The sequence below is a fragment of the Apium graveolens genome, chromosome 3 (genome assembly GCF_009905375.1).
Source record: "Apium graveolens cultivar Ventura chromosome 3, ASM990537v1, whole genome shotgun sequence".
NCBI classification, from domain to species: domain Eukaryota; kingdom Viridiplantae; phylum Streptophyta; class Magnoliopsida; order Apiales; family Apiaceae; genus Apium; species Apium graveolens.
Window position 1 is genome coordinate 278,567,244 of NC_133649.1, and position 22,632 is coordinate 278,589,875.

Here is a 22,632-nt window from a genome sequence, read left to right on the forward strand (position 1 = left end):
GAGAAAGAGGCTGCTCCGGGTCACCTTCTGGTACGGGAGGCTGCTCGGCAAGTGGCGATCCGGGAAAAGAAGGAACATTGCTAGAGGTTCCGGCACCAGACTCTATGGCTTCCTTCTCTTGCTCTAGCCGCATCTCCTCCTCAATGTACTTCTCCAAGAAGACATCGATTGTACCCTGAGGCTCTTCGACGAGATACTTGGAAGCGACATTTCAGCAGATCTGGATCTTCTCCAGGGCTTTGTCATTCAGCTCTTCGAAATACGCGGGAGTGCCCCGGAACCCTACAAGAACCTCCTCGGGAGTGGGTCGGGCGGCAAGATCATCCTTCAGCTTCTTGTTTTCAGCCCACATCTCCCGGACAGAAGCCTCGGCCCGATCCTGCCTCTCCCGGGTCTCGTCCAAAAGCTTCTTATGAGCAGCAGCCTCCCTTACACTTGCCTCCTTCAACTCCTGTATCTCCCGGGACAGCCTCTCGGATTCAGTCTTGTAAACCTCGGCAGCATCAGCCTTCGCCTGTAGGCTCCGGGTTATGCAAACCAGTCAAGCAACCCGGGAGTTAGCCTGAAAACATTATAAATCGAGATTAGATGACACGAATACAAGAAAATAAAAATAGGGCAAATAAGAAAAGGGCTTACAGCAGTAATATCCTCCTGAAGCCCGACCAGGAAGTCGTCGAGAGGCTCCTTCATGTACTTCTTCCTCTCCGTCGTGCTAGCATAGTTCTCAAACAGCTCCCTCCGGCGAGTCTTTGGGGTGAAGCTAGCAAGCAGGGCCTTCAAAGTCTCCGGAGTATCCGGGGCCGGGTCAACGGCAGCCTTCTTCGAAACAGGGTCCTCAGATACATCCCCACCCTTCTCCCCGGAACCCGAGGGAGCACTCTTCCTCTTCCGGGGTGCTGGGACCCTCGTCGCATCCCCTTGCTGCACGTCCTCGACCCGGGGCTCGTTGATCACGATCGTTGTCCTCCCCGGACGAGACGGCGCCACCTTTCGGGCCGCATCGTCACCCTCGCCAACCTTCTTCTTCCCGGAGTCTAAGCTCGTCATCCCTCCGATCCTTCGCAGCTTGGCCGATAGATCCTTAAGCTGGGCAGACATGTTCGGGGGATAGGGAATTAACTTCGGAATACCTGAAAAGGAGACAACAAAATATCAGTCCCGGATACAAATAATCAATAAAAGCTAAAGCAACAAAATAACACTAAGGCAAAAGACTTACATTCGGCAGCATGCATATTTTCATTGCTAATAAAATAGTCCCGGGTCCATTGCGTCCCAAGTGCCCCACAGAAGGCATAAACCATCGCGAGAGCTGCTTGCCCGAGCCACTGAACCGGAAACCTATCTGTTTTAATTTCAAGTTTATGGAGCGGCATGAACTCCAGATCCCCACCCCGGACAAAAATGAACTCCCGGTGCCATCCCTTAAGCGACGTCAATATGCTGACCGGGAGAACCATCTTATCGGAAGGATACCCACAGTCCTCGATCCCAAACATGAACTCATAAATCGGCCGAGCGGTGGATCTCTTAATTTTGAAAATGTGATGGAAAAGTTTGAAGGTGGGGAGGTAATTTTTGGCATGGCAGCAAGCTAAAAACCAACTTATCCATTTCACCGAATTCGGGGCTAGCTGGGTGAAAGGAATGCCGTAAACATCCCGGCATAGGGATTTGGTGAATTGATGTAATCCGAGGCGCATGCCCCGGAGGTGCTCTAAGGGAATCCCGAACCATCCCCCCTCCGGTCTGTGATACACACTCTCGTGCACCTCGGTCCATCTCCACTGGTATTTATCCTCAAGGTTAAATACAAGCCTAAGAGCACTATCTACCTCGACATCTGTATACTTGTCCTGAATTTCCTTGTGAACCGCCCCACACTCATACCGGGTCCCTGGGGCAGTAAAAAACTTCCGGTTCATATCGTCTTCATCGTAAGGCTCCCTACCGCCCAACCCATCCGGGCCCCCGTACGCCCCGGATAAATCTCTGTAATAAAAGCCCAAAGGCTTAGGATTCACTTGGCACTGGACAAAGTATTCGTCCACATCTTCCCAAGACCCATCCAGGTTAGAAAGGGTACCCCCGGGACCTAATACTAATGTCTGGGCTAAAACTCGTCGGGGCTTGTCGACCTGGGGAGGCATCTCTACGGAGCTACTACTGGAAGAAGAAGATGAAGGGTAGAAGGAGTTAAGTTCACCTAAACCTCTAAGCCGTTCGGGATACCGACTCCTAAGGGTAACAGTACGTTTAAAATGGGTACCTGGCATAAACTACGTGTATCTATATAAACGCACCCCGGGGTCAATGCCAAACCCGAACCCAACAACAATAAAAACAAAATAAAAAACAGAAGAGTTTAGAAACAAATCGTGTATGTATCTTATCCCAGAAACAAGATCTACAACATATACATATATATACAACCAAAAACACATATCAAGAACACACCCCGGGCTTTTCAACTTTTTACACTACTAAAAACCCACTTTTTCGCATGCTAAACTACCAAAAGCCATGTTATTTACACAAGTGAAACATAAAACCACTGAAAAAGGTATGCAAAATCCATTAAACTACACAAATCTAGTTTCAAAGCAACAAAGCATTCACAATACTTGAACAAAAAACTGCACAATGACGGAGCGACGCTCGAGCAAAAGCAGTGGCATGCATGGCATAAAAGCGTAAGAAAGCAAGAAGAATGTACTTACAAATAGCAGGGGGTAAAATGAAGGCTTCAACAAGAAATGCTCCGAAAATCTCCATTTGCTCTCTGTTTGCAAGTGTTCGCGTAAAAGAAAAAAGAAAGAAAGAAGGGAGATATTTATAGGAGGAAGAGGGACAAGAGAAAGATGAACGGTTTTGTGGAGTAAAAAATTAAACCCCTCCCCTACGTGGCACCCCCCAATTCGCTCCCAAAATTAACTGCACAACAGTTATTACCAAGCCTGTCAAGGTAATTATGAAAGGGCACGTCTTTTAAGGAGAAAAAGGGGGAAGTTAAAATGCCTGCACACTCAAAAGATACGTATAAAATATGTGTATCTTTGACCCCAGCCGGAATCCCAACAGGCATCTGACACTCCGGGTTTGCAGCGTCAGCTTTTCAGAGTTCGGTCAAATCAAATGTCAGGAGTGTACTTATCCACCAAACCACACCAAAATTCAAAATCAAAATCAAAGTACTAACCAAGTCAGCCCCGGAGTCTCATTCCCATTTGACCCCGGGGTTAGGGGGCAACAAATCAAAAAACCCCCTAAATTTTTCTAAGTACTTCAAGGAATCCCACCTTGAAATAAAATTAAAGGACTAAACCGGAGTCTCATTCTCATTTGACACCGGGATCAGGGGGCAGCAAATAAAAAACCCCCTAAATTTTTCCTAAGGCGTCGCGGAACAATGACATATTACTCTACTCCCCCATCCGGGTAAACCCGCATAAGGGAATGGGGGGCAAATGATAGCCTACAATAATATAGGCCCAATAACAAAGGCCCAGGGCCCAAGTACAAGAGCCCAGGGAGTACTCAGCTTTGACCTTGAAGGGCCCAGGACACGTGGCAACATCACCAAAGGGCCCAGGACACGTGGCAACATCACCACCGTCCAGGTACCCGGGATCCAGAACGTTCCTACGGTCCGGATCTGGTAGTACTCTGACGCATCCCAGACGTCCAGATGTCCTATAGTCCAAAAGGCAAACCTACGGTCCAGATTAAAAGGTACAAACCCCTAAACCCTAGTAGGAGGCCTATAAAAGGTAGAACAGAAGGAAGGTTACAGGTTACAATCTCACATACTCTCTCTCTCACCTATACTTACATACACACACGTATACACCATAAATATACTCGCATAATTCCCGTTTTGCCCATCTTCTCCTTAAAACCCTTTCTCATCCTCACGCCGGAGGTGCCGCGGGGACGCCACCCCCCTCCGGTTCTGTTTTGTAGGTTCCCACCCTACAGTTACACCGCACGTCGCCGCCACTTCCATCCAAAAGGAGTTTGAATCCGGGCCCAGCAAGGAGAAGGATCCGGGGTGATTTGAGATTATCAAGTACTAAAATGGTAGAACCGGGTTGGTTTGGGTTAAAATTTTATTTATCAAAACTTTGACCCAACCCATAACAAACGACCCAACTAAAAAACAACCCAATTAACCCGCGGTCCCGAATGAGTCAGTTTGGTCGGCCAAATTAATGGTTGGGTTGGTTCGGTTTGGACAACCCATGAGCACCCTAAAACTATCACCTTGATCATATGTTCGAATCTCACGGGAGGAGAATTTGTGATTATGATTAGGGAGCCCGTGGTGTTTACCGTACCCGAAGGGTAGTGGTTGCGCACAAGACAATAAAAGGAAAAAAAAAACTGAACGGAAGTTAACTCTAATATAAGTGTAAAAGTTAAATTTCATTCAGTTTTTGTGCATATACAAGAAACTGATTATGTGTTTTATTTTGTTAGGCCAGATAGAGACTGAATACTTGTTGATAGCTACTGGCAAATTATTTTAACCCTTCCTGGGCTGGGGTGTGATGATCTTCAGTTGACTGTTTCAAAGTCCTAGTGCGGTCATTCAAAATAATAAAACTTTGGATGAGTTTTATTAATTTAAGGTAGCAGGTTAGTCTTTATCTTCTGTTCTATAGCTAGTGGAAATTATTAATTGTGGTGGTAATTATTGGTGCAATATGACTAGATACAATTTACTAGACTTAATGCATATCATGTTGCTGATAAATCTTCATTTCTAAAGTTAATTCGATATTGTTCAGTTATGCCTAAAGTGAAATCTTTAGATTCATCAGGTCAAAAATATAGTTATGATGTTTTTTTGAGTTTTAGTGGTGAAGATACTCGAAAAACTTTTACAGATCACTTGTACACTGCGCTGATACATGAAGGACTAATCCCTTTCCGAGATGATGAGGAGATCGAAAGAGGAGAGAGTATAAATTCTGAACTGGAAAATGGTATCAAACAGTCAAGAAGTTGGATCATTGTATTCTCTAAGAACTATGCGTTTTCGAGTTGGTGCCTTGACGAACTTGTGCTGATTCTCGAGTGTATGAACAAGTCGAAATGTCTTCTATTACCTGTTTTCTACCATGTTGACCCATCTGATATTCGGAAACAATCTGGTTGTATTTCTGAAGCATTGTACTACCATGAAGAGAAATTCAAAAAGGAAATGGATGAGACAAAAAGGGAAAATTTGATGAAAAAAATAAAGCCATGGCGGATTGCTCTTACTGAGGTTGCCAATTTGGGAGGAATGCCCTTGCAAAATCTGGCCAATGGGTAATACATTTTCTTCCTTATAGACTTGACTTCATTTTCTGTTTCTATTATTTGCCTTACACGGTTATATGCCCTTACAGACTGAAAAAAGCTCCAAATGGAACTAAATGAAATTGAACTCGAGACAAAGTAAACCTAATCAAATGATTTAAAACCGAACTAATATACAATTTATATCCTGCTATAGTTTCAGGAGATTCTTTCTATATTGTTTCTGGATGTAAAATCCCTCAATTCATAAGTTCTTTCGAACAACTTGGTCATTGCATGGAGAAGTTTTATCCAGGATACTACACCTGCAACCTTTATTTCGGAATATATATATCTTTGTAGGTATTTTTGCTACTCAGTAGTCAGCAAGGCTAAATGACTAGAACGGAATGAATTTACATGAGCCTTATTACCAAGTTCGAAAATACCAAACACTTACCCAAATTTATCCAATCCAAACCTCAACTTTATCATTTATAGAATGGTTTTGTAACCGAAGCTGAACTTTCTGTTTGATTTTGGTTCTGAATTTTTATAGAAGGAGATGACACGATTACAGTTCTAGTCTAAATTAGACCATGTCACCCCTACTGTACTTCTCTATTTGGTCAACTCTCCACAAAGTGAAATAGTTTATACTCAAGGCAATCTATGAGAAGCCGAGGTTACTCTTTTCTGTTATAAACCTTAGCATGTAAATGCAGATCACATGGTGTGTTTAGTGGCATTTGTAATATGATTTTAACATATGTTCGGTACCAACCAAAGCTATCAATATATTTCACTTTTTTTTACTTTCTTCCAATTCTGTAGGTATGAATCAATATTCATTCAGAAGATAGTTAACGTGGTTAAGGATAAAGTGTCATGCAACACCTTGAGTATGACACAACATCCTGTTGGAATTGGTCCTTCAGTACATGACATTACTTTGTGGTTAAGAAACGGTTCCACCAATGTGGAAGTGTTTGCACTCTATGGTGTTGGGGGAGTGGGAAAGACGACCATTTCCAAATACGTCTACAACATGAACCTCCAACTATTTGATGGCAGCTGTTTTTTAGAAAATATAAGAGAACATTCTGAACGTTTGGATGGCTTATTGTGTCTACAAACACAACTTCTTTCTGATATTTCCAAGGGAAAGACACCAGCGATAAAAAATCTTGCTGATGGCAGTCTTATGATTAAAAGTGCCCTTCGTGATCGAAAACTTTTAATAGTCTTGGATGAGGTGGATCAAGTTGAACAATTAGATGAAATATTTGGGATGCGTGAGTGGTTTCACCAGGGAAGCAAAATTATTTTAACCACTCGGAATGTGCATTTGCTAAATGCTTATGAACATTGTAGGAGATATCTTATAAAAACATTGAATTATGTTGATTCAATGGAGTTGTTTAGTTGGCACGCATTCCGAGATAGTCACCCTCCAGAATGTTTCATAGAGCAGTCAAAGAGGATAGTTAAGCAAAGTGAAGGTCTTCCTTTAGCTCTTAAGGTTTTAGGTGCTTCTTTACGTGGCAAGAAGGTAGATGTTTGGAGCAGTGCGATAGAGAAATTGGAAATCTTTCCTCACTGCAAAATCCAGAAAAAATTGCAAATAAGTTATGACTCTTTGCAAGATGACCATGATAGAGATTTATTTTTGGAGATTGCGTGTTTCTTAAGTGGAGAGGCCAAGTCTTTTGTGGTCGGGTTACTGGATGAATGCGATTATTTCACATTAATTGGAATTGAAAATCTTCTTGATAGATGTTTGTTGATAATTGATGAAAACGAAAACCTTAGAATGCATCAATTAATTCAGAGCATGGGTAGAGAAATTATACGTCAGCAATCACATAGAGATCCAGGGCAAAGGAGTAGATTGTGGCATTACAAAGACTCTCTTAAAGTATTAAAAGATGAAACAGTAAGAAGGATACATTCTACTTATCATGTCAAATTTTAATCACAATTTCCACTGTTTATGTTTCTCTTTAACCAGGGCAGTGGAGCAATTGAAGGCCTGGCACTGGAATTAAATACAACTAATGCACGTCAGGAGTTGAGAACAAAAGCTTTTTCCATGATGCACAAGCTAAGGCTACTTAAGCTGAATAATGTACAACTTAGTGGGGGTTACAAGGACTTCCCTAGAAATTTGAAATGGTTACGTTGGCATAAATACCCTTTAAGGTCTTTACCAAATGACTTTCCCTCAGACAGCTTGGTTGCAATTGACATGCAAAGTAGTAAATTGCAAAATCTCGGGGAAGGAAACATGGTAGTCCATGCTAGTTTTTGTTATAGAAGTTATATAAAGAAATAGGCTCTGCATAACATATTTAAGTTAATGTGTCTTCGTTTCATTCCTTGTCTTGCAGCTTTTTGGATCACTAAAGTTTTTAAATCTGAGTCACTGCCATGATATTGTGAAAGCACTAGACTTCACGAAACTTTCTGCTCTTGAGCAATTACTCCTTGAAGATTGTGCAAACTTAGTTGAGATTGATGAATCTATTGGAGTGGCTGAAGGACTTGTGTTGATAAATTTAAAGGACTGCAATCTTTTGAAGAAGCTTCCCGAAAGTCTCAGCATGCTAAAGTTACTAGAAACACTAAACATATCAGGTTGTTCAAATCTTAGTATTTTACCAGAGATGAGAAAGATGGAATCCCTTAAAGTTTTTCATGCTGATAGACTTGATTTCAGTAATTCAAACTCTAAAACACAGCAAAATGAATCATGGCGAGAATATATCCGGTGTTTGGTTTCAAAACCAAAATTTAGTTCCCAACTATCGTTGACTTTATTACCATGCAACTCCATAACGAGTTTGAGTTTGATAAACTGCAATCTACAAGATAGTTCATTTCCCAAGGATTTCAGACTCATGCCCTCACTTGAGTACTTAAACTTAAGTAACAACCCAATCTGCTTTCTACCAGATTGCATCAAAGGTGTCAAAGAGATCAAGATTCTCATGTTATATGATTGCAACCAACTTCAGATACTGGAAGATTTACCAAAAACAGAAAGCTTATGGGTTGTAGGGTGCCAATATTTGAAAAAAATAACGTTTAAGCCAGGCCTATCTGCCAGTGGTTTTGCTTTTCCACATAAATGTGAGAACTTACTTGAGATTCATGGCGTATTCAAGATTGTACCAATAGGAGAAATCGACTCAGAATTGATCAACAATTGCGGTGTTTATGATGTAGAATCCATGAAAACAATCCGGATAAGATTATACAATGCTTACACATCTACAGAAAGAAAATGCCCAATCCAGGTGATCTCTCTGACTCCACACATTACAATTGCCACTTCATTTTACAACTTGAGATACTTGATATATTTTAAATTTTTTAGTTCTTTTTGTTGCTAAATTAGATTGACATGTTAACTTATTGATTCTATTTCATAGGGAATATATGAGAATCGGCCTTTGAGCAAAATATTCAGCATTTTTTACCCTGGGAGCAGTATTCCAACATCCTTCACTTGTCAAAGTTGCTTGACTTCATTATCCTTCATCGTATCACATTCTAATCTTCAATACTTAAATACCTGCATCGTGTACAAACTAAACACTGGTCCAAAGAGTTCTTTCTACCTGATATTACATAACATGACCAAGGATAGAAAGATTGTATATCACCCAGCCTGTTATGGCATCCCTGAGGATGATGAATATATGACCTGGCTATGTCACTGGAAATTCGGTAGTCATGAGATGGGACCTGGAGATGAGGTCAATATTTCAATATCTACTTACTACTTTGATCGCAGTTTTGAGGTGAAAGAGATTGGCGTCTATCTTGTGTACAACGAGCAAGAACAGGCAGAGGTTAATTTAGCCGAACATCAAAAAGTCCAGGAAAAATGTGAGAATATATCTCAGCACGTCATCTCGGTGGCAATGCAGCCAAGTGCACATAGTGGGATGACACGAGTATACTTCATTGGCAGTTTAGTCACCCACGTATGGAACGGGGTGAATCCTCCGGTCCTGGGAGTGAACTTGACTAAATCTTTCCCACATCCTGTAGATTTAGGTAGTTTTGACTATTTTCGCTTCATGAATAGCAGACAAATGTTGTTCGGTCCATAAATTTGATACAGCACGCACAAGCTTGAAAATTATCCTGCAGGATCTGAGCAACCTCTACACGGGGCATTAGTGTATGTTTCTATTTTCACAAGAACTACTAGCAGGAAACTAGTAAGATATTTTGCAATAGATTTATGGTTCCATACCTATGTCTTAATATCATGTTCTATGCTTCTATCTATGGGATCTTAGGTACTTTATTCTCTTTATCTATTATTATACTCAACTATCTTATATTCGCCAACAAATAATTGATGCAGTTATTGTGCTAATGTCCCTTTGGGGAGGTTAAGAGTTCGTCTCCCGGATATATTCTTCTATTTCTTTCTTTATGTTTCTCTTAATAGTGTACCTTATCTAGAAAAGAAAACAAACCTCATTGATCCAGAATTAATTGGGTGATGAGTGTATTTCCCTGTGATAGGGAAACTTTCGACTAATTATTTTAGCAACTTTAATTTAGTTTGATGCAACAGTCAGTTGATATATATAATTGGTTAGTACTTTTGATTTTGAAGTTATAATTGGTAGTCTATAAATAATAACATTACAAATTACAACTCAATACACCGTAACTGATAATAGAAGACAATTGAAAGAAGGCCTGATGCGAAGCCCATTTACAACATAATAAAAGGAGAGATTCAGTAATAAAAAAAAAACTCTCATAATAACCAGTGCGAGTCACTTGTCATTTTCTAGAGTTTATTTATGTATCATATAATTATAATTTTTTTAGCTGTTTTTTTTATTTGTAAATATTGTACAATGTCTAACGTATATCAAATACAAGTTGATTGTTTATCAATGTGTATTATTTTCATACAAAACATTACCAAATTACACAACGTTTCAAATATAGCTCATTAAGTAACATATATATATATATATATTTTGTTTATGTTATATAATTTGTCTTTAATGAATAAGTATAAAAAGGGTAGTCAGTGTACATTTAAAACGAAACGATTAAACTTAATCTATAGAATGTTATTAGTATGTTTAAAAAAAGAAGCTAAAAATAAACATATATGTCGTATACACAGTTGACCAAAAATTTTAAATTTTATTTAAATAAACTATATGTAGTGGGTTATATTATTACCGAATTCACTACTAACTTACAATTAACTTACTTAATTTAAAAAGATAAAAAATGCATAACTGAATTCAGAATGACTTGCAATCATAATATACAATAATATAAAATTTACACTACTGTTAATATAAAAGTTGATTTTAATGAAAAATGTTAGTTTTTAAAATTCAACATATGTATGTATGGAAAAATATTAGTTTTTATTTACACTATTGTTAACAAAGTAAAATTAAGTTATATGTGTGTGAGTCAACATGTAAATTATCGTATATTACATTTCTTAGTAAATTTGGTTTTAATTATTTATATGCTAAATATCTGATTTGTGTACATATATAATCATTATTAACATCTAGTGAGACAATTTATTACTTAAATAACATGAATTATTCAAAAATTAAAATTATGTAATAAATAGATTGCAATAACATATATATGATATTCACATTATTACTGACAAACAATCCATATCTATTTTTTACGCAACCGAGTATCAATCATGGTTATAACATAAAAATAAATTATATATTGTAAAGACTTATTATTGATATTCATGATTTTTTTTTCAAGAATTCGAAGGAAAAATTGTAATCATATCGTTATTTAAACAATTTTTAAGTTTCTTTCATTACGATGCTATTCTCCTAAAATTAAATATTTTTCAATTCGATAAAGTTTCATAAATATCAGTTGAACTAGTTAATTCTTTCAAATCATTGAACAATATATATTTTTTCTTTAAATAACATAAAATGCATTTAATCAAATGCTACAATATATTATAGATATAACTTTTATTTGAATAATTCAAAATTTTAAAATTATTCAAAATATTTGTACAATATAATCTTGATCAATGAATGTTGCTTATCTAAAAAAATTCTTTTTAAAAAGCTAGTTTTTTAAAAATGAAAAATAAAAAAATAAATCGATTTAATATATCATTGTAGTTTTAACAAATCTCGTAAGATCTCATATCAAATTTCGAATATTTTTAAAATCGGGACAAGTCTCAAAAACAATAATGCGCTACCGGTGAATTTAGTAATTTCAATACAAATAACCAATTAACTTGATCCTATAAAGACCTCAAACACATTAATTTATATTAACATAAGATATTAAAAAATTTCAAATTATTGACAAGATATTCTCGCCGAGCTTGTAATTTAAATTTATAAAACGTAGAATGTGACGATGTCTTTCGGTGAGATCATGTGGTCAAATTTCGAGTATCTTTTGAACAATGGGTCAAGTTCTGATTTCAAATTCGAAATAAACTAAAATGCATCGGCTCATTATAATTCGAACTTATCTAAATATGTAATACCAATAAAGATTATTTATATATAAGCAATTTTATATCCAATATTTTATTTAAAAATTATATATGTGCATTTTAATTATTTTTTATAAAAAAAAATATGTTAAAAATATATGAGATATATTTTCAAACTAAAAAATGATTAATAAATAAGATAATAATCCATTTATGTACTATGACTAACTTTATATGTGGAATTCAATTCTTTAAAATTAACTGTACAAATATTCAAGTAAAAATCTTTTTTTCGGAATTTAAGTAACTATTTTAAAGTTAAATAAAATATTCACTTAGTACACTTACATATTATGTGTATGAAATATCAAGTTAAATTTCTACAAACCACATCTTTTGTATAAATATTAAAATTAGGGTTAGTTAGGCACGGTTTATTTTTTAGAGTTTTTTTATGCATGCAATTATAATATTTTTAGTTATATTCTTATTTGTAAATGTTGTATAATGTCTAACGTATTTATCTGTGTATCATTTTCGTACAAGATATTACTAAATTACACAACGTTTTTAATATAGCTCATTAAGAAAAATATATATTATTGTTTGTGTTGTATAATTGTATTTAATGAATGAATATAAATAGGGTAGTCATTGTACGTTTAAAATGAAACAAATAAACTTAATATGTAGAATGTCGTTGATATGTTTACAAATAAAAAGTTAAAAATTAACATATATGTCGAATATAGAGTTGACAAAAAATTTTGAATTTTATTTAAATAAACTATATAACTGGTATATATATTATTACTGACTTACAATTAACTTACTCAATTTAAAAAGATAAAAAATGAATAACTGAATTGAGAATTACTTGCAATCATAATATAAAATTTACACTACTGTTAATATAAAAGTTAATTTTAATGAAAAATGTTAGTTTTTGAAATTTAATGTATTTATGTTTGGAAAAATGTTAGTTTTTTTACACTACTCTTAACAAAATAAGATTAGGTTACATGTATCTGTGTTAGCATGTGAATTATCGTATGTTACATTTCTTAGGAAATTACGATGGTTTCAATTATTTATATGCCAAATATCTGATTTATGTACATGGATAGTCATTATTAATATCTAGTGAGACAATTGATTACTTAAATAATATTTATTTATAATTATTCAAAAATTAAAATTATGTAATAAATAAATTGCAATAATTTATACATGGTATTCACATTATCACTCACAAACAATCCATATCTATTTTTTACGCGACCGAGTATCAATCATGTAACATAAGAATAAATTATATATTGTAAGACTTATTATTGATGTTCATGATTTTTTTCAAGAATTTGAAGGAAAAAATTGTAATTATATTGTTATTTAAATTATTTTTAAGTTTCTTTCATTACAACTATAATATTTCTTAATATAATAATTTGATAATATTGTATACTATTCTCCTAAAATTAAATATTTTTCAATTCGATAAAGTTTTATAAATATTAGTTGAACTGGTTAATTCTTTCAATTTATTGAACAATATATATTTTTATGAATAGTATAAAATGTATTGAATTAAATGCTACAATATAGTATAGATATAACTTTTATTTGAATAATTCAAAATATTAAAATAATTCAAAATATTTGTACGATATTATCTTGATCAATAAATATTGTTTATCTAAAAGAATTCTTTTTTAAAATGCTAGTTTTTTTAAGTAAAAAATGAAAAATAAATCTATTTAATATATCATCGTAGTTTTAACAAATCTCGTGAGATCTCATATCAAATTTCAAATATTTTTAAAATCGGGACAAGTCCCAAAACACTATTGCGCTACCAGTGAAGTTAGTAATTTTAATACAAATAATCAATTGACTTGATCCTATAAATATCCCAAACACATCAATTTATATTAACATAAGATATAAAAAAATTTCACATTATTGGTAAGATATTCTCGTCGAACTTGAAATTTAAATTTACTAAACGTAGAATGTGACAATGTTTTTCGGTTAGTCATGTAGTCAAATTTCGAGTATTTTTTAACGATGGGCCAAATTCTGATTTCAAATTCAAAATAAACTAAAATTCATTTATAATTCGATTTATCTAAATATTTAATACCAATCTATATTATTTATATGTAGGCGATTCTATTTTCAACATTTTCTTTAAAAATTATATATGTACATTAAAAATATATGAGATATATTTTCAAACTAAAAAATAATTATAAATAAGATAATAATTCATTTATGTATTATGCCTAACTTTATATCTAGAATTCAGTTATTTAAAATTAATTGTACAAATATTCAAGTAACTATCATTTTTTTTGCGGAATTCAAGTAGCTATCTTTAAAGTTAAATAAAATATTTTTTTAGCACACTTACATATTATGTGTATAATAAAAAGCACATGTAACAATATGGTCTAGTGGTACTAGATTGTATAGAAGAATGAAGTAACTCGAGTTCGATTCTCCTAAAACCGGTAAAACACTCGAGTTCATTTGGTAGTTTCAGCTCAAATTGATAGTAAAACACTCGAGTACATTTGGTAGTTTCAGTTCAAATTGATAGAACCGAATTAATTAAAAATTGAATTATTGTTCGAACCGAAAAATTGAATAGAATTATTTCAGTTTATTCGGTTCGATTTTTAAAACCTAAATATTTAAAGAGCTTTCATTCAACTATTACAAATAAAATTACATCTTACGGCAACTTTGAAATTGAAAGTTAAAAAAAAACAAATTGAAGACCATTTGCATGATTTAATAAACAGAAGAACACTCAGAAAACAGCAAAAAAATAAAATAATTGAGAAGTGCAAGTCTAATGAATTTTCAGCTGCTAAATATTTAATGATAATCATATGTCTAATGACTGATATTAGACACTAATATCTTTAGTTACTATTTTGTGTCGTATAATAAAAGATGTTAAATTCCAGATGTTAAAGTCCAAAGTATCGCAAACGCCAAATTAACAAAATAGCTGACTCCTCCTAGGCAAGGTGAATAATATGTTTCTGCTTTGATTCAAGTCTTCAATTTGTTATTAATCTTTCAGCTCTTTTTTATGTTCTTTTGTTGGATCATTCATTCAGATATTTCTACTACTCCGTTTCCCAAATGTAAAAGCAGCAGTAAGGTCAAGCACAACAAAATAGACTAGTAACTGAAATAACAGACTTTGATACTACAAGACCCTTTCCAGGCTCCTCATCTCATCACTTGCCCTGGGGGCATGTTTTGCAGATAAATGACTATTTTAGACAATCTAGAACTCAATCTTTCTAGATTTTACTACATGAAGAACAATTTGTCATCTGGGGTAACTATAACATTATCATTTTAGTTCTATTTAGTTCTAATGTATATAGTCAACTGGGGTAACTTACTAACTATAACATAATCTTTCTTGTTTATACTGCATGAATATTTGTCAAAGGTTCTCTTTTCTTGTACTTATTTCAATGTCAAAAGCTTGATACTTGCACTAGAAATGGTAAACTACTGTATCAAATACATATGTTGAATCTAAGGGATTATAAGATAAGTAATCAACTCTTAGTTTCTTGGTTGATAACATTACGCAATTAAGTTTGAACTTGGATGTACATAATCTGAAACCATATGACTTCTTGTCGTGGTTTTCCTCTTTTTCGCGGATATAAATACACTCATTGCCATGTTAAGTAAAAATAAAATTTAGTTCCTTGAGAGAAATGAGGCATTGTGGCATGCTGGTCTTGGCAATTTTGTTGTTGCATGGAAGTTTAAAAAATGTCAATGTTTCAGCACAGAGCGGGTTCATTAAAAGCAGGGGAGTGCAGTTTATATTGAATGGTAGCCCTTACTATGCAAATGGTTTCAATGCTTACTGGCTTATGTCTGTAGCTTCTGATCCATCTCAGAGAAATAAAGTTTCTTCTATTTTCCAAGAAGCTGTAAGCAATGGCCTTACTATTTCGCGAACTTGGGCTTTTAGTGATGGTGGAAATCAGCCTCTGCAATCTTCTCCAGGCGTTTATAATGAACAGATGTTTCAGGTTACAACTCTTTTTTTTTAATTCCGCTCTTCTTTTTGTGTGTTCAAATTATTTAACGACACATTTTTTTTAAGAAATTAATTAATATATGATAAATATGTGCCATCTTTTTCTCGCATCAACGATAAATGGACTCCACCTTCATGCATGCATGAGTGCACACTATGAAACCATCTGAATTTGCTTACATTTTCTATATTGTTTTGCAATAGGGGCTAGATTTTGTAATTTACGAAGCTAGAAGAAGGGGAATCAAACTGATATTGAGCTTGGTGAATAATCATGGAGATTTCGGGGGAAAGGCTCAGTATGTGAAGTGGGCAAGAGAGCAGGGTCAGAACATATCTTCTGATGATGATTTCTTTACAAATTCTGTTGTGAAGGGATTCTACAGAAACCACATAAACGTAACGAGCTATACCTTTACATAATTTCTTTTTGGTTAAATAGCTATTAGCTAGATTAGGAGTCATTTAATTGGTTTCGAGTCTTCTTTGCTTAAATCCTACACAGCTTAATCATATAGTTGTATCAATTGCTGACAACTTGAAATATGTTTGTAGACTGTTCTTTCGAGGCGGAATAGTATAAATGGTGTAGAATACAAAAGTGATCCAACAGTTATGGCTTGGGAGCTAATGAACGAGCCTCGATGCGCCTCAGATTCATCAGGAAATACCATGCAGGTAGCTAGCTATGCAGAATATAAGTCTTCCTCTACTGCAGTCTCACATATAACCAATAATAATTTTTTGATTGATCTAATAAACTTCTATAAATATAATCAACTTGTTAAACAGGCTTGGATCACTGAGATGGCTTCTTACTTAAAATCAATTGATAAAGAGCATCTACTGGAAGTTGGTTTGGAAGGGTTCTACGGAGAGTCTGCACCTCAGGACAAACAATTCAATCTAAATTTCAAACACGGAACAAATTTTATAACGAATAATCAATTTGCTGAAATTGATTTTACCACCATTCACTCATATCCTGATCAATGGTAACTCTTACTCTTAATAATGAACTCCCTCCATCTCATTTTATGTGTCTTGTACACCGTTAAACTGGCCAAATTTTGACAAGTAGAACATGAAAATCCGTTCTGATTCTGCAACCCATTGTCTAAATTTTGCAAGCAGGTTACAAGCTGGTGCAAATAAAGATTCTCAACTTTCATTTACAAGCAACTGGATTAACACTCACATTCAAGATTCACAAATAGTGCTTCGAAAGCCGATGTTAGTTGCTGAGTTTGGATGGAACAAGTCTAGATTCGACACAAACACGAGGGACCAACTATTAGGCTCGGTGTATTCAGGCATTAACTCATCAGCTAGGCGCGGTGGAGCAGCTGCTGGAGGCATAATCTGGCAACTATTGGCTGAAGGACTTGACTCATTACGCGACGGCTATGAAACAGTCATAAGAGAGAACCCCTCAACTGATGGAGTAATTGTTAGCCAATCACGTTCATTGACTCAGGTCCAGCAGACGCTTGCTAGAACTAGGAGGGGGAATTTGGAGAAGGGGAGATCAACACTGCAGTCTGCAGTGTCCCGAAAAGGAATCTATTGATTCTCTCCCAATTGGTTGGACCGTAGGTGACTGCAGTGTTTAAATCTTAATGTTTGTTAAATATATAGCAGAATAAAATAAAATTTATTACTTGATTATTTAGTGCTGTTTACATAGGAAAAGATAATAAAGGATTTTCATTACATTTTCGCTATATGTCTAATCTATTCTTGAGTATACAACAACGAAATCAAAACTCAAAGCGAATAAATAAGAACAAGAAAATAAACGACAAATACGCAAGACAAAAATTTACGTGGTTCGGAAATTCCTACTCCACAAGCCGCACTAACTTTGTATTGATCTCTCATAATTTGTCGTGTTATGATTTTACAATTATATGAGTATTTATAAGAGAAGAAATTAGACCTAAATCAAAATTATAGTCCAAATCTGAAACGTAAATTAATCCATAAACTAATATGAATTTGAATCTGAATAGTCTATTTTTATGGGTTTAATTAATATAGACTCCACAAACCCAACAATCTCCCACTTGGAATCTGGCCAATCTTCACTTCACTCTCTTGTAAGTTTAGTAAAATCAATTCTTCAATCAATAACTCTAATTAGTGTAGCGCCTTCTCATCAATCAATTCTGAAGGCCAGTTGAAACTACGCAAAACTTCAACTTTTCATTCGTAACCACCTTAGTCAACAAATCTGTAGGATTATTTGAACCAAGGATTTTCTTCAAGGACAAAGTAGCATTGCTTATCAACTCTCTTGTAAAGTGATATCTCAGCTGAATATGCTTCGTCCTAGCATGAAATACGAGATTCTTCGCAAGATGAATAGCGCTCTGACTGTCGCTATACAAAGCAATGTCCGCCTATTTCTTGCCCAACTCCTCAAGAAAATTCTTCAACCAAATCATCTCCTTGCTAGTTTCAAAGATAGGCATATATTCTGCTTCTGTGGTCGAAAGAGCAACACTCTTTTGAAGTCGAGACATCCAACTAACTACGGTGCCACTCAAAGTGAAAATATAACTCGTTGTACTTTTTTTTGTATCCAAACATACACCCAAATATGCATCAGAGAACCCTTCCAAGATAACATCTTTCTTACTGAAACACAGTGCAACCTTGGATGTGTCTTTCAAGTTGCGTAACAACCACTTGACTGCTTCTCAATGATCTCTTCCTGGATTAGACAGAAATCCGCTAACAACTCCAACTGCATGAGCAATGTCTGGCCTTGTACACACCATAACATACATCAAACTGCCAACCAGAGATGCATAAAGAACTTTAGCCATATATTTCTTACCTTCATCCGTTTTAGGTGATTATTTCTTTGTGAGATTAAAGTGACTCGCCAACGATGTACTTTTGGTCTTCACATCCTGGACACTGAATTTCTGCAATAATTTATCAACAAACTTCTCTTGAGATAATTTTAAAGTACCTTCAGCTCTATACTTTATGATGCTCATACCAAGTATCTGTTTTGCTGCACCCATATCCTTCATCTCAAACTCCTCAGACATCTGTCTCTTTAATCTGTTGATTTCCCTCATGTTTGATCCTGCTATCAACATGTCATCAACAATCTCCGAACTCCCACTATTTCCTGCAAGATCCGTTTCTGTAATATCTTCAAGCACTGCTTCCTCTTTCTCAGGTTGTTCATTTGTAAACTCTTAATCGACTGCAAGTTTATCCTTACACGCTGCATTCTCATTAAAAGTAACTTCTCTAATTCTAACGACCTTCTTAGTCAGTTCATCCCAGAAACGGTAATCCATATCATCTGATCCATAACCAATGAAGATACCCTTCTTTGCTTTCGGATCAAGCTTGTCCCTATCGGAATCTTTAACACGCACATAAAAAACACAACCAAAATCTCGCAAGTGTGAAAGATTTACCTCTTTTTATTACCACTCTTCTTCAGGAATCTTGAACCCCAAATGACTTGAAGGTCCTCTATTTATGAGATACGCTGTTGTGCTAACTGCATCTGCCCAAAACATCTTTGGTAACCCTGCATGTAATCTCATACTCTTGGCCCTCTCATTTAAGGTTCTGTTCATGTGCTCTGCAACACCATTCTGTTGTGGTGTCTTTGGAATAGTTTTAATCATTCTAATCCCAAATTCCGCATAATAACTTTTAAACTCATCACTACTGTATTCACCTCCATTATCTGACATCAAACTCTTCACCATTAAACTAGTCTGATTTTCAACTTCACTCTTCCACTTCTTGAAAGTAGCAAACACATCTAATTTATTCTTCAAAAAATAAACCCATACCTTTCTAGTGGAATCATCAATGAAAGTGACATAGTAGCGAGATCTGCCCAACGACGCAACTGTTGTTGGACCATATACGTCTGTATGAACTAGCTCTAACTTCTTAGCCTTGGGGGTCCTCCCCGAGTTTGCAAAAGTAACATGTTTCTGCTTTCCAAGGGCACATGGCTCACAGAATCCAACTTCCAAATTCTGTAACTCTGGAATCTTCCCCTTCGAAGTTAACAGCTTCATACCTTTTTCACTCATATGACCAAGCCTTTGGTGCCACAAAGTTGAAGACTCAATCTCATTAGCAACTGCATTTGCTTCATAGCGATATTGTTAAACAATGTACAAAGTCCCATTTTTCTCTCCACGGGCAATAACTAGATTCCTCTTTATAACCTTCCACTGTCCGTCTCCGAAAGTAACTCGATACCCTTCCTTATCTAACTGACCCAGAGATAACAACATCTTCTTCAGTCCAAGAATGTACCTTACATCTTTCAAAATCCAGCTAGTTCCCAAAGAGGTTCTGAGATTTATATCTACCATGCCAGCAATATCCAAAGTCTCATCATCAGCAAGAAGAACTTTACCAAAATTTCCAACTCCAAAATTTAACATTAAATCCTTGCAAGGGGTAGCATGGAATGATGTACCAGGATCCATAACCCATGATTCAACCGGACATTCAACACAACAAATCAAAGCATCGTCATCCACCACTTCTTCAACTACATTAGTTGAATTATCCTCTTTACTATTTCCTTTAGGATCCGCGGGAGCCGTGCACTGATTACTGAAGTGCCCCTTCTTCTGACAATTCCAACAAATAATATCCTTGAGATCTTTGGATTGTCCTCTCTTTTGTGATTTCGATCTGCTACGCCCCTTATTCTGCCTCTTTTCGAACTTTCTGCCTCTACTCTCATCACTCAACAAGGAACCTGACGACTCTTCCGAGTTTCTCCTACGAATATTGTAACATCTGGGACATAGCGTGTAATTATTTTTATTGATAAATAATTATTATGTGATTTTTTGGTGAATTATCTGATGATTGAGTGGATATGTGGATGCTTATATGTGGTAAAATATAAGTATGTTAATTTTATTATGTCCAGAATAAAATACAGATAATTATGGTATTTTCCTGGTGATTCTTGGAGTGATATATGATTTTATAATGATTATGAATTTATTAACTATTTTCTGAATAATTACAAAACTATTTTATTAAATCGGGAATCGTCCAACTTCAACCACTTTTGCATTTTTACAACCCGAAACTCTTTGGAAAACTCCTTCCTAACCTAATCTGTTTATTCCGGACATTTTCCGTGTTTTGACTTTTTCAATCCGGATTACGGTTTGACCCGTGCGCGTCCCGGCGTAAGATTTTCGATATAATAATCATTTCGATAAATCACAAAACCCGTATTCTCGAAAGACGGGATATTATTACATTACTTTCATATAAAGTGTTTTATTAGAAGCCCGGTTCGGATAATTATCCAATACGGGTATCAAATCGGATCATCTTTGCAGTTACTTATCGGCTAAGTAACTTAATTATCGATCCAATACGATCCAACTCGTACCAAAAATTCTGTAAATATAAATAGCCCTCTTTATTATTTCATTTTATTCGCATAATCATAATAAATCAGTAGAAACTGATAAAATACAGAGAAATCCCTAAAAATACCGTGTTCTTGGAGATCAAACTCATAAATGAAGGCGTTATCGAACTCTGATTTGGTCGTGTAAGTAGTTAAATCGAAGCTTGTAAAAAGTACTTTCAGAATCTACAATCAATTTCACTGCAGATTTAGCAGGTATCAAATTATTAAATTTTAATAATTCCAAATTATATGATTTAAAATATGAATTTTTGCAAACGTGATTATCTTATTGTTTTGATGATTCTATGTTGTAGAGCATATTTTTCTGGTCAAGTTCATATATTATTCTTCAAAAATAGAGTTCAATAACATATAGTAATTGAGGTTTGATTTTCAAAAAATTCGAAATTAAGGTTCTTGGTGTTCTTGAGTTGAAATTTGGGGCTTTTTGATTGATTGATTGTCAGTTCAATATGACGATACATACATCTTTATTAAGTGATTTACAACCGATTCCTATTATTAATTGGTTCGTTTGATTGTTGGATCGTATTAAACGACTTTTGGTTTTTTTCAGTTTTTATTTTCAATTTTCCGAATGATTGAACGTTTGTTTGGACGAAACACATATTAAGTTTGATTTTAGATGTTGTAAGCTTCATTTCCGTATATAAATCGAGGAGTATGGTTGTTGTTTGAGGTGTCGCCCGAGAGAGCTTCGAAGCTCACCGGTTTTTCGAATCTTTGGCCTGATATCGTGATTCTGCAGTTGTGCAATGATATTGATAAGATATATTGATATTTTTGACGAACATACATTGATTTTGGTACATAACCTCGATGAAACGGATGGTATGGTGGCCGGAACGGGCTTCGCTAGATTCTGGGTTCCGGTCTGCGTTCTTGGCTGACCCGACCCGTTCTTCGCGACCCGTTTCCAAGAAATTTTAACCCGGTTTTGATCCCCTCCTGCACCAAACCATTTTACTAAACCTGTTTCTGAATATTATTTATTTAAATAATTCAAAAATCATTTTTTGATTCTAAAAATTGATTTTAAATTCAAAAATTAATTTAGTTAATTATTTTAGATAATTAACTAAATTATTTTAATCCTAGAAAACTATTTTCTTTTATTATTTTTTTAAAAAAAATTCTAAATTTGAATAATTATTTATAATTCATTTTAATTGATTACTTATGGATTTAATTAATTAATTAATTAATTTAATTAGTTAATTTATCTATAAATAGTTAAATAAAATGTAATTATTTATAAATAAGTCAAATAATGATTTAAAAATCATTTTGAGCTTTTAA

The 22,632-nt window shown here is 34.9% G+C and overlaps 2 protein-coding genes across 4 annotated transcripts; both read left to right on the plus strand.

Moving 5' to 3' along the window:
• Positions 1-4,347: 4,347 nt before the first annotated feature.
• LOC141713412 (disease resistance protein RUN1-like) lies at positions 4,348-9,572 on the plus strand. 3 transcript variants are annotated; one of them, XM_074516813.1, is made up of 6 exons: positions 4,348-4,641; positions 4,893-5,319; positions 6,124-7,225; positions 7,301-7,579; positions 7,680-8,588; positions 8,724-9,572. In XM_074516813.1, the coding sequence occupies exons 2-6, from the start codon at positions 5,087-5,089 to the stop codon at positions 9,408-9,410; spliced, it is 3,210 nt and encodes a 1,069-aa protein (XP_074372914.1). In that variant the 5' UTR covers positions 4,348-4,641; positions 4,893-5,086; the 3' UTR covers positions 9,411-9,572. The 3 variants fall into 3 exon arrangements, with proteins under 3 accessions (XP_074372914.1, XP_074372915.1, XP_074372913.1); XM_074516814.1 differs by having other exon boundaries at positions 4,348-4,634; XM_074516812.1 differs by lacking the exon at positions 4,348-4,641 and having other exon boundaries at positions 4,650-5,319.
• Positions 9,573-15,540: 5,968 nt separating this feature from the next.
• Positions 15,541-17,442, plus strand: LOC141715069 (mannan endo-1,4-beta-mannosidase 1-like). The gene is made up of 5 exons (XM_074518554.1): positions 15,541-15,864; positions 16,077-16,271; positions 16,428-16,550; positions 16,665-16,867; positions 17,007-17,442. The coding sequence occupies exons 1-5, from the start codon at positions 15,541-15,543 to the stop codon at positions 17,440-17,442; spliced, it is 1,281 nt and encodes a 426-aa protein (XP_074374655.1).
• Positions 17,443-22,632: the final 5,190 nt, after the last annotated feature.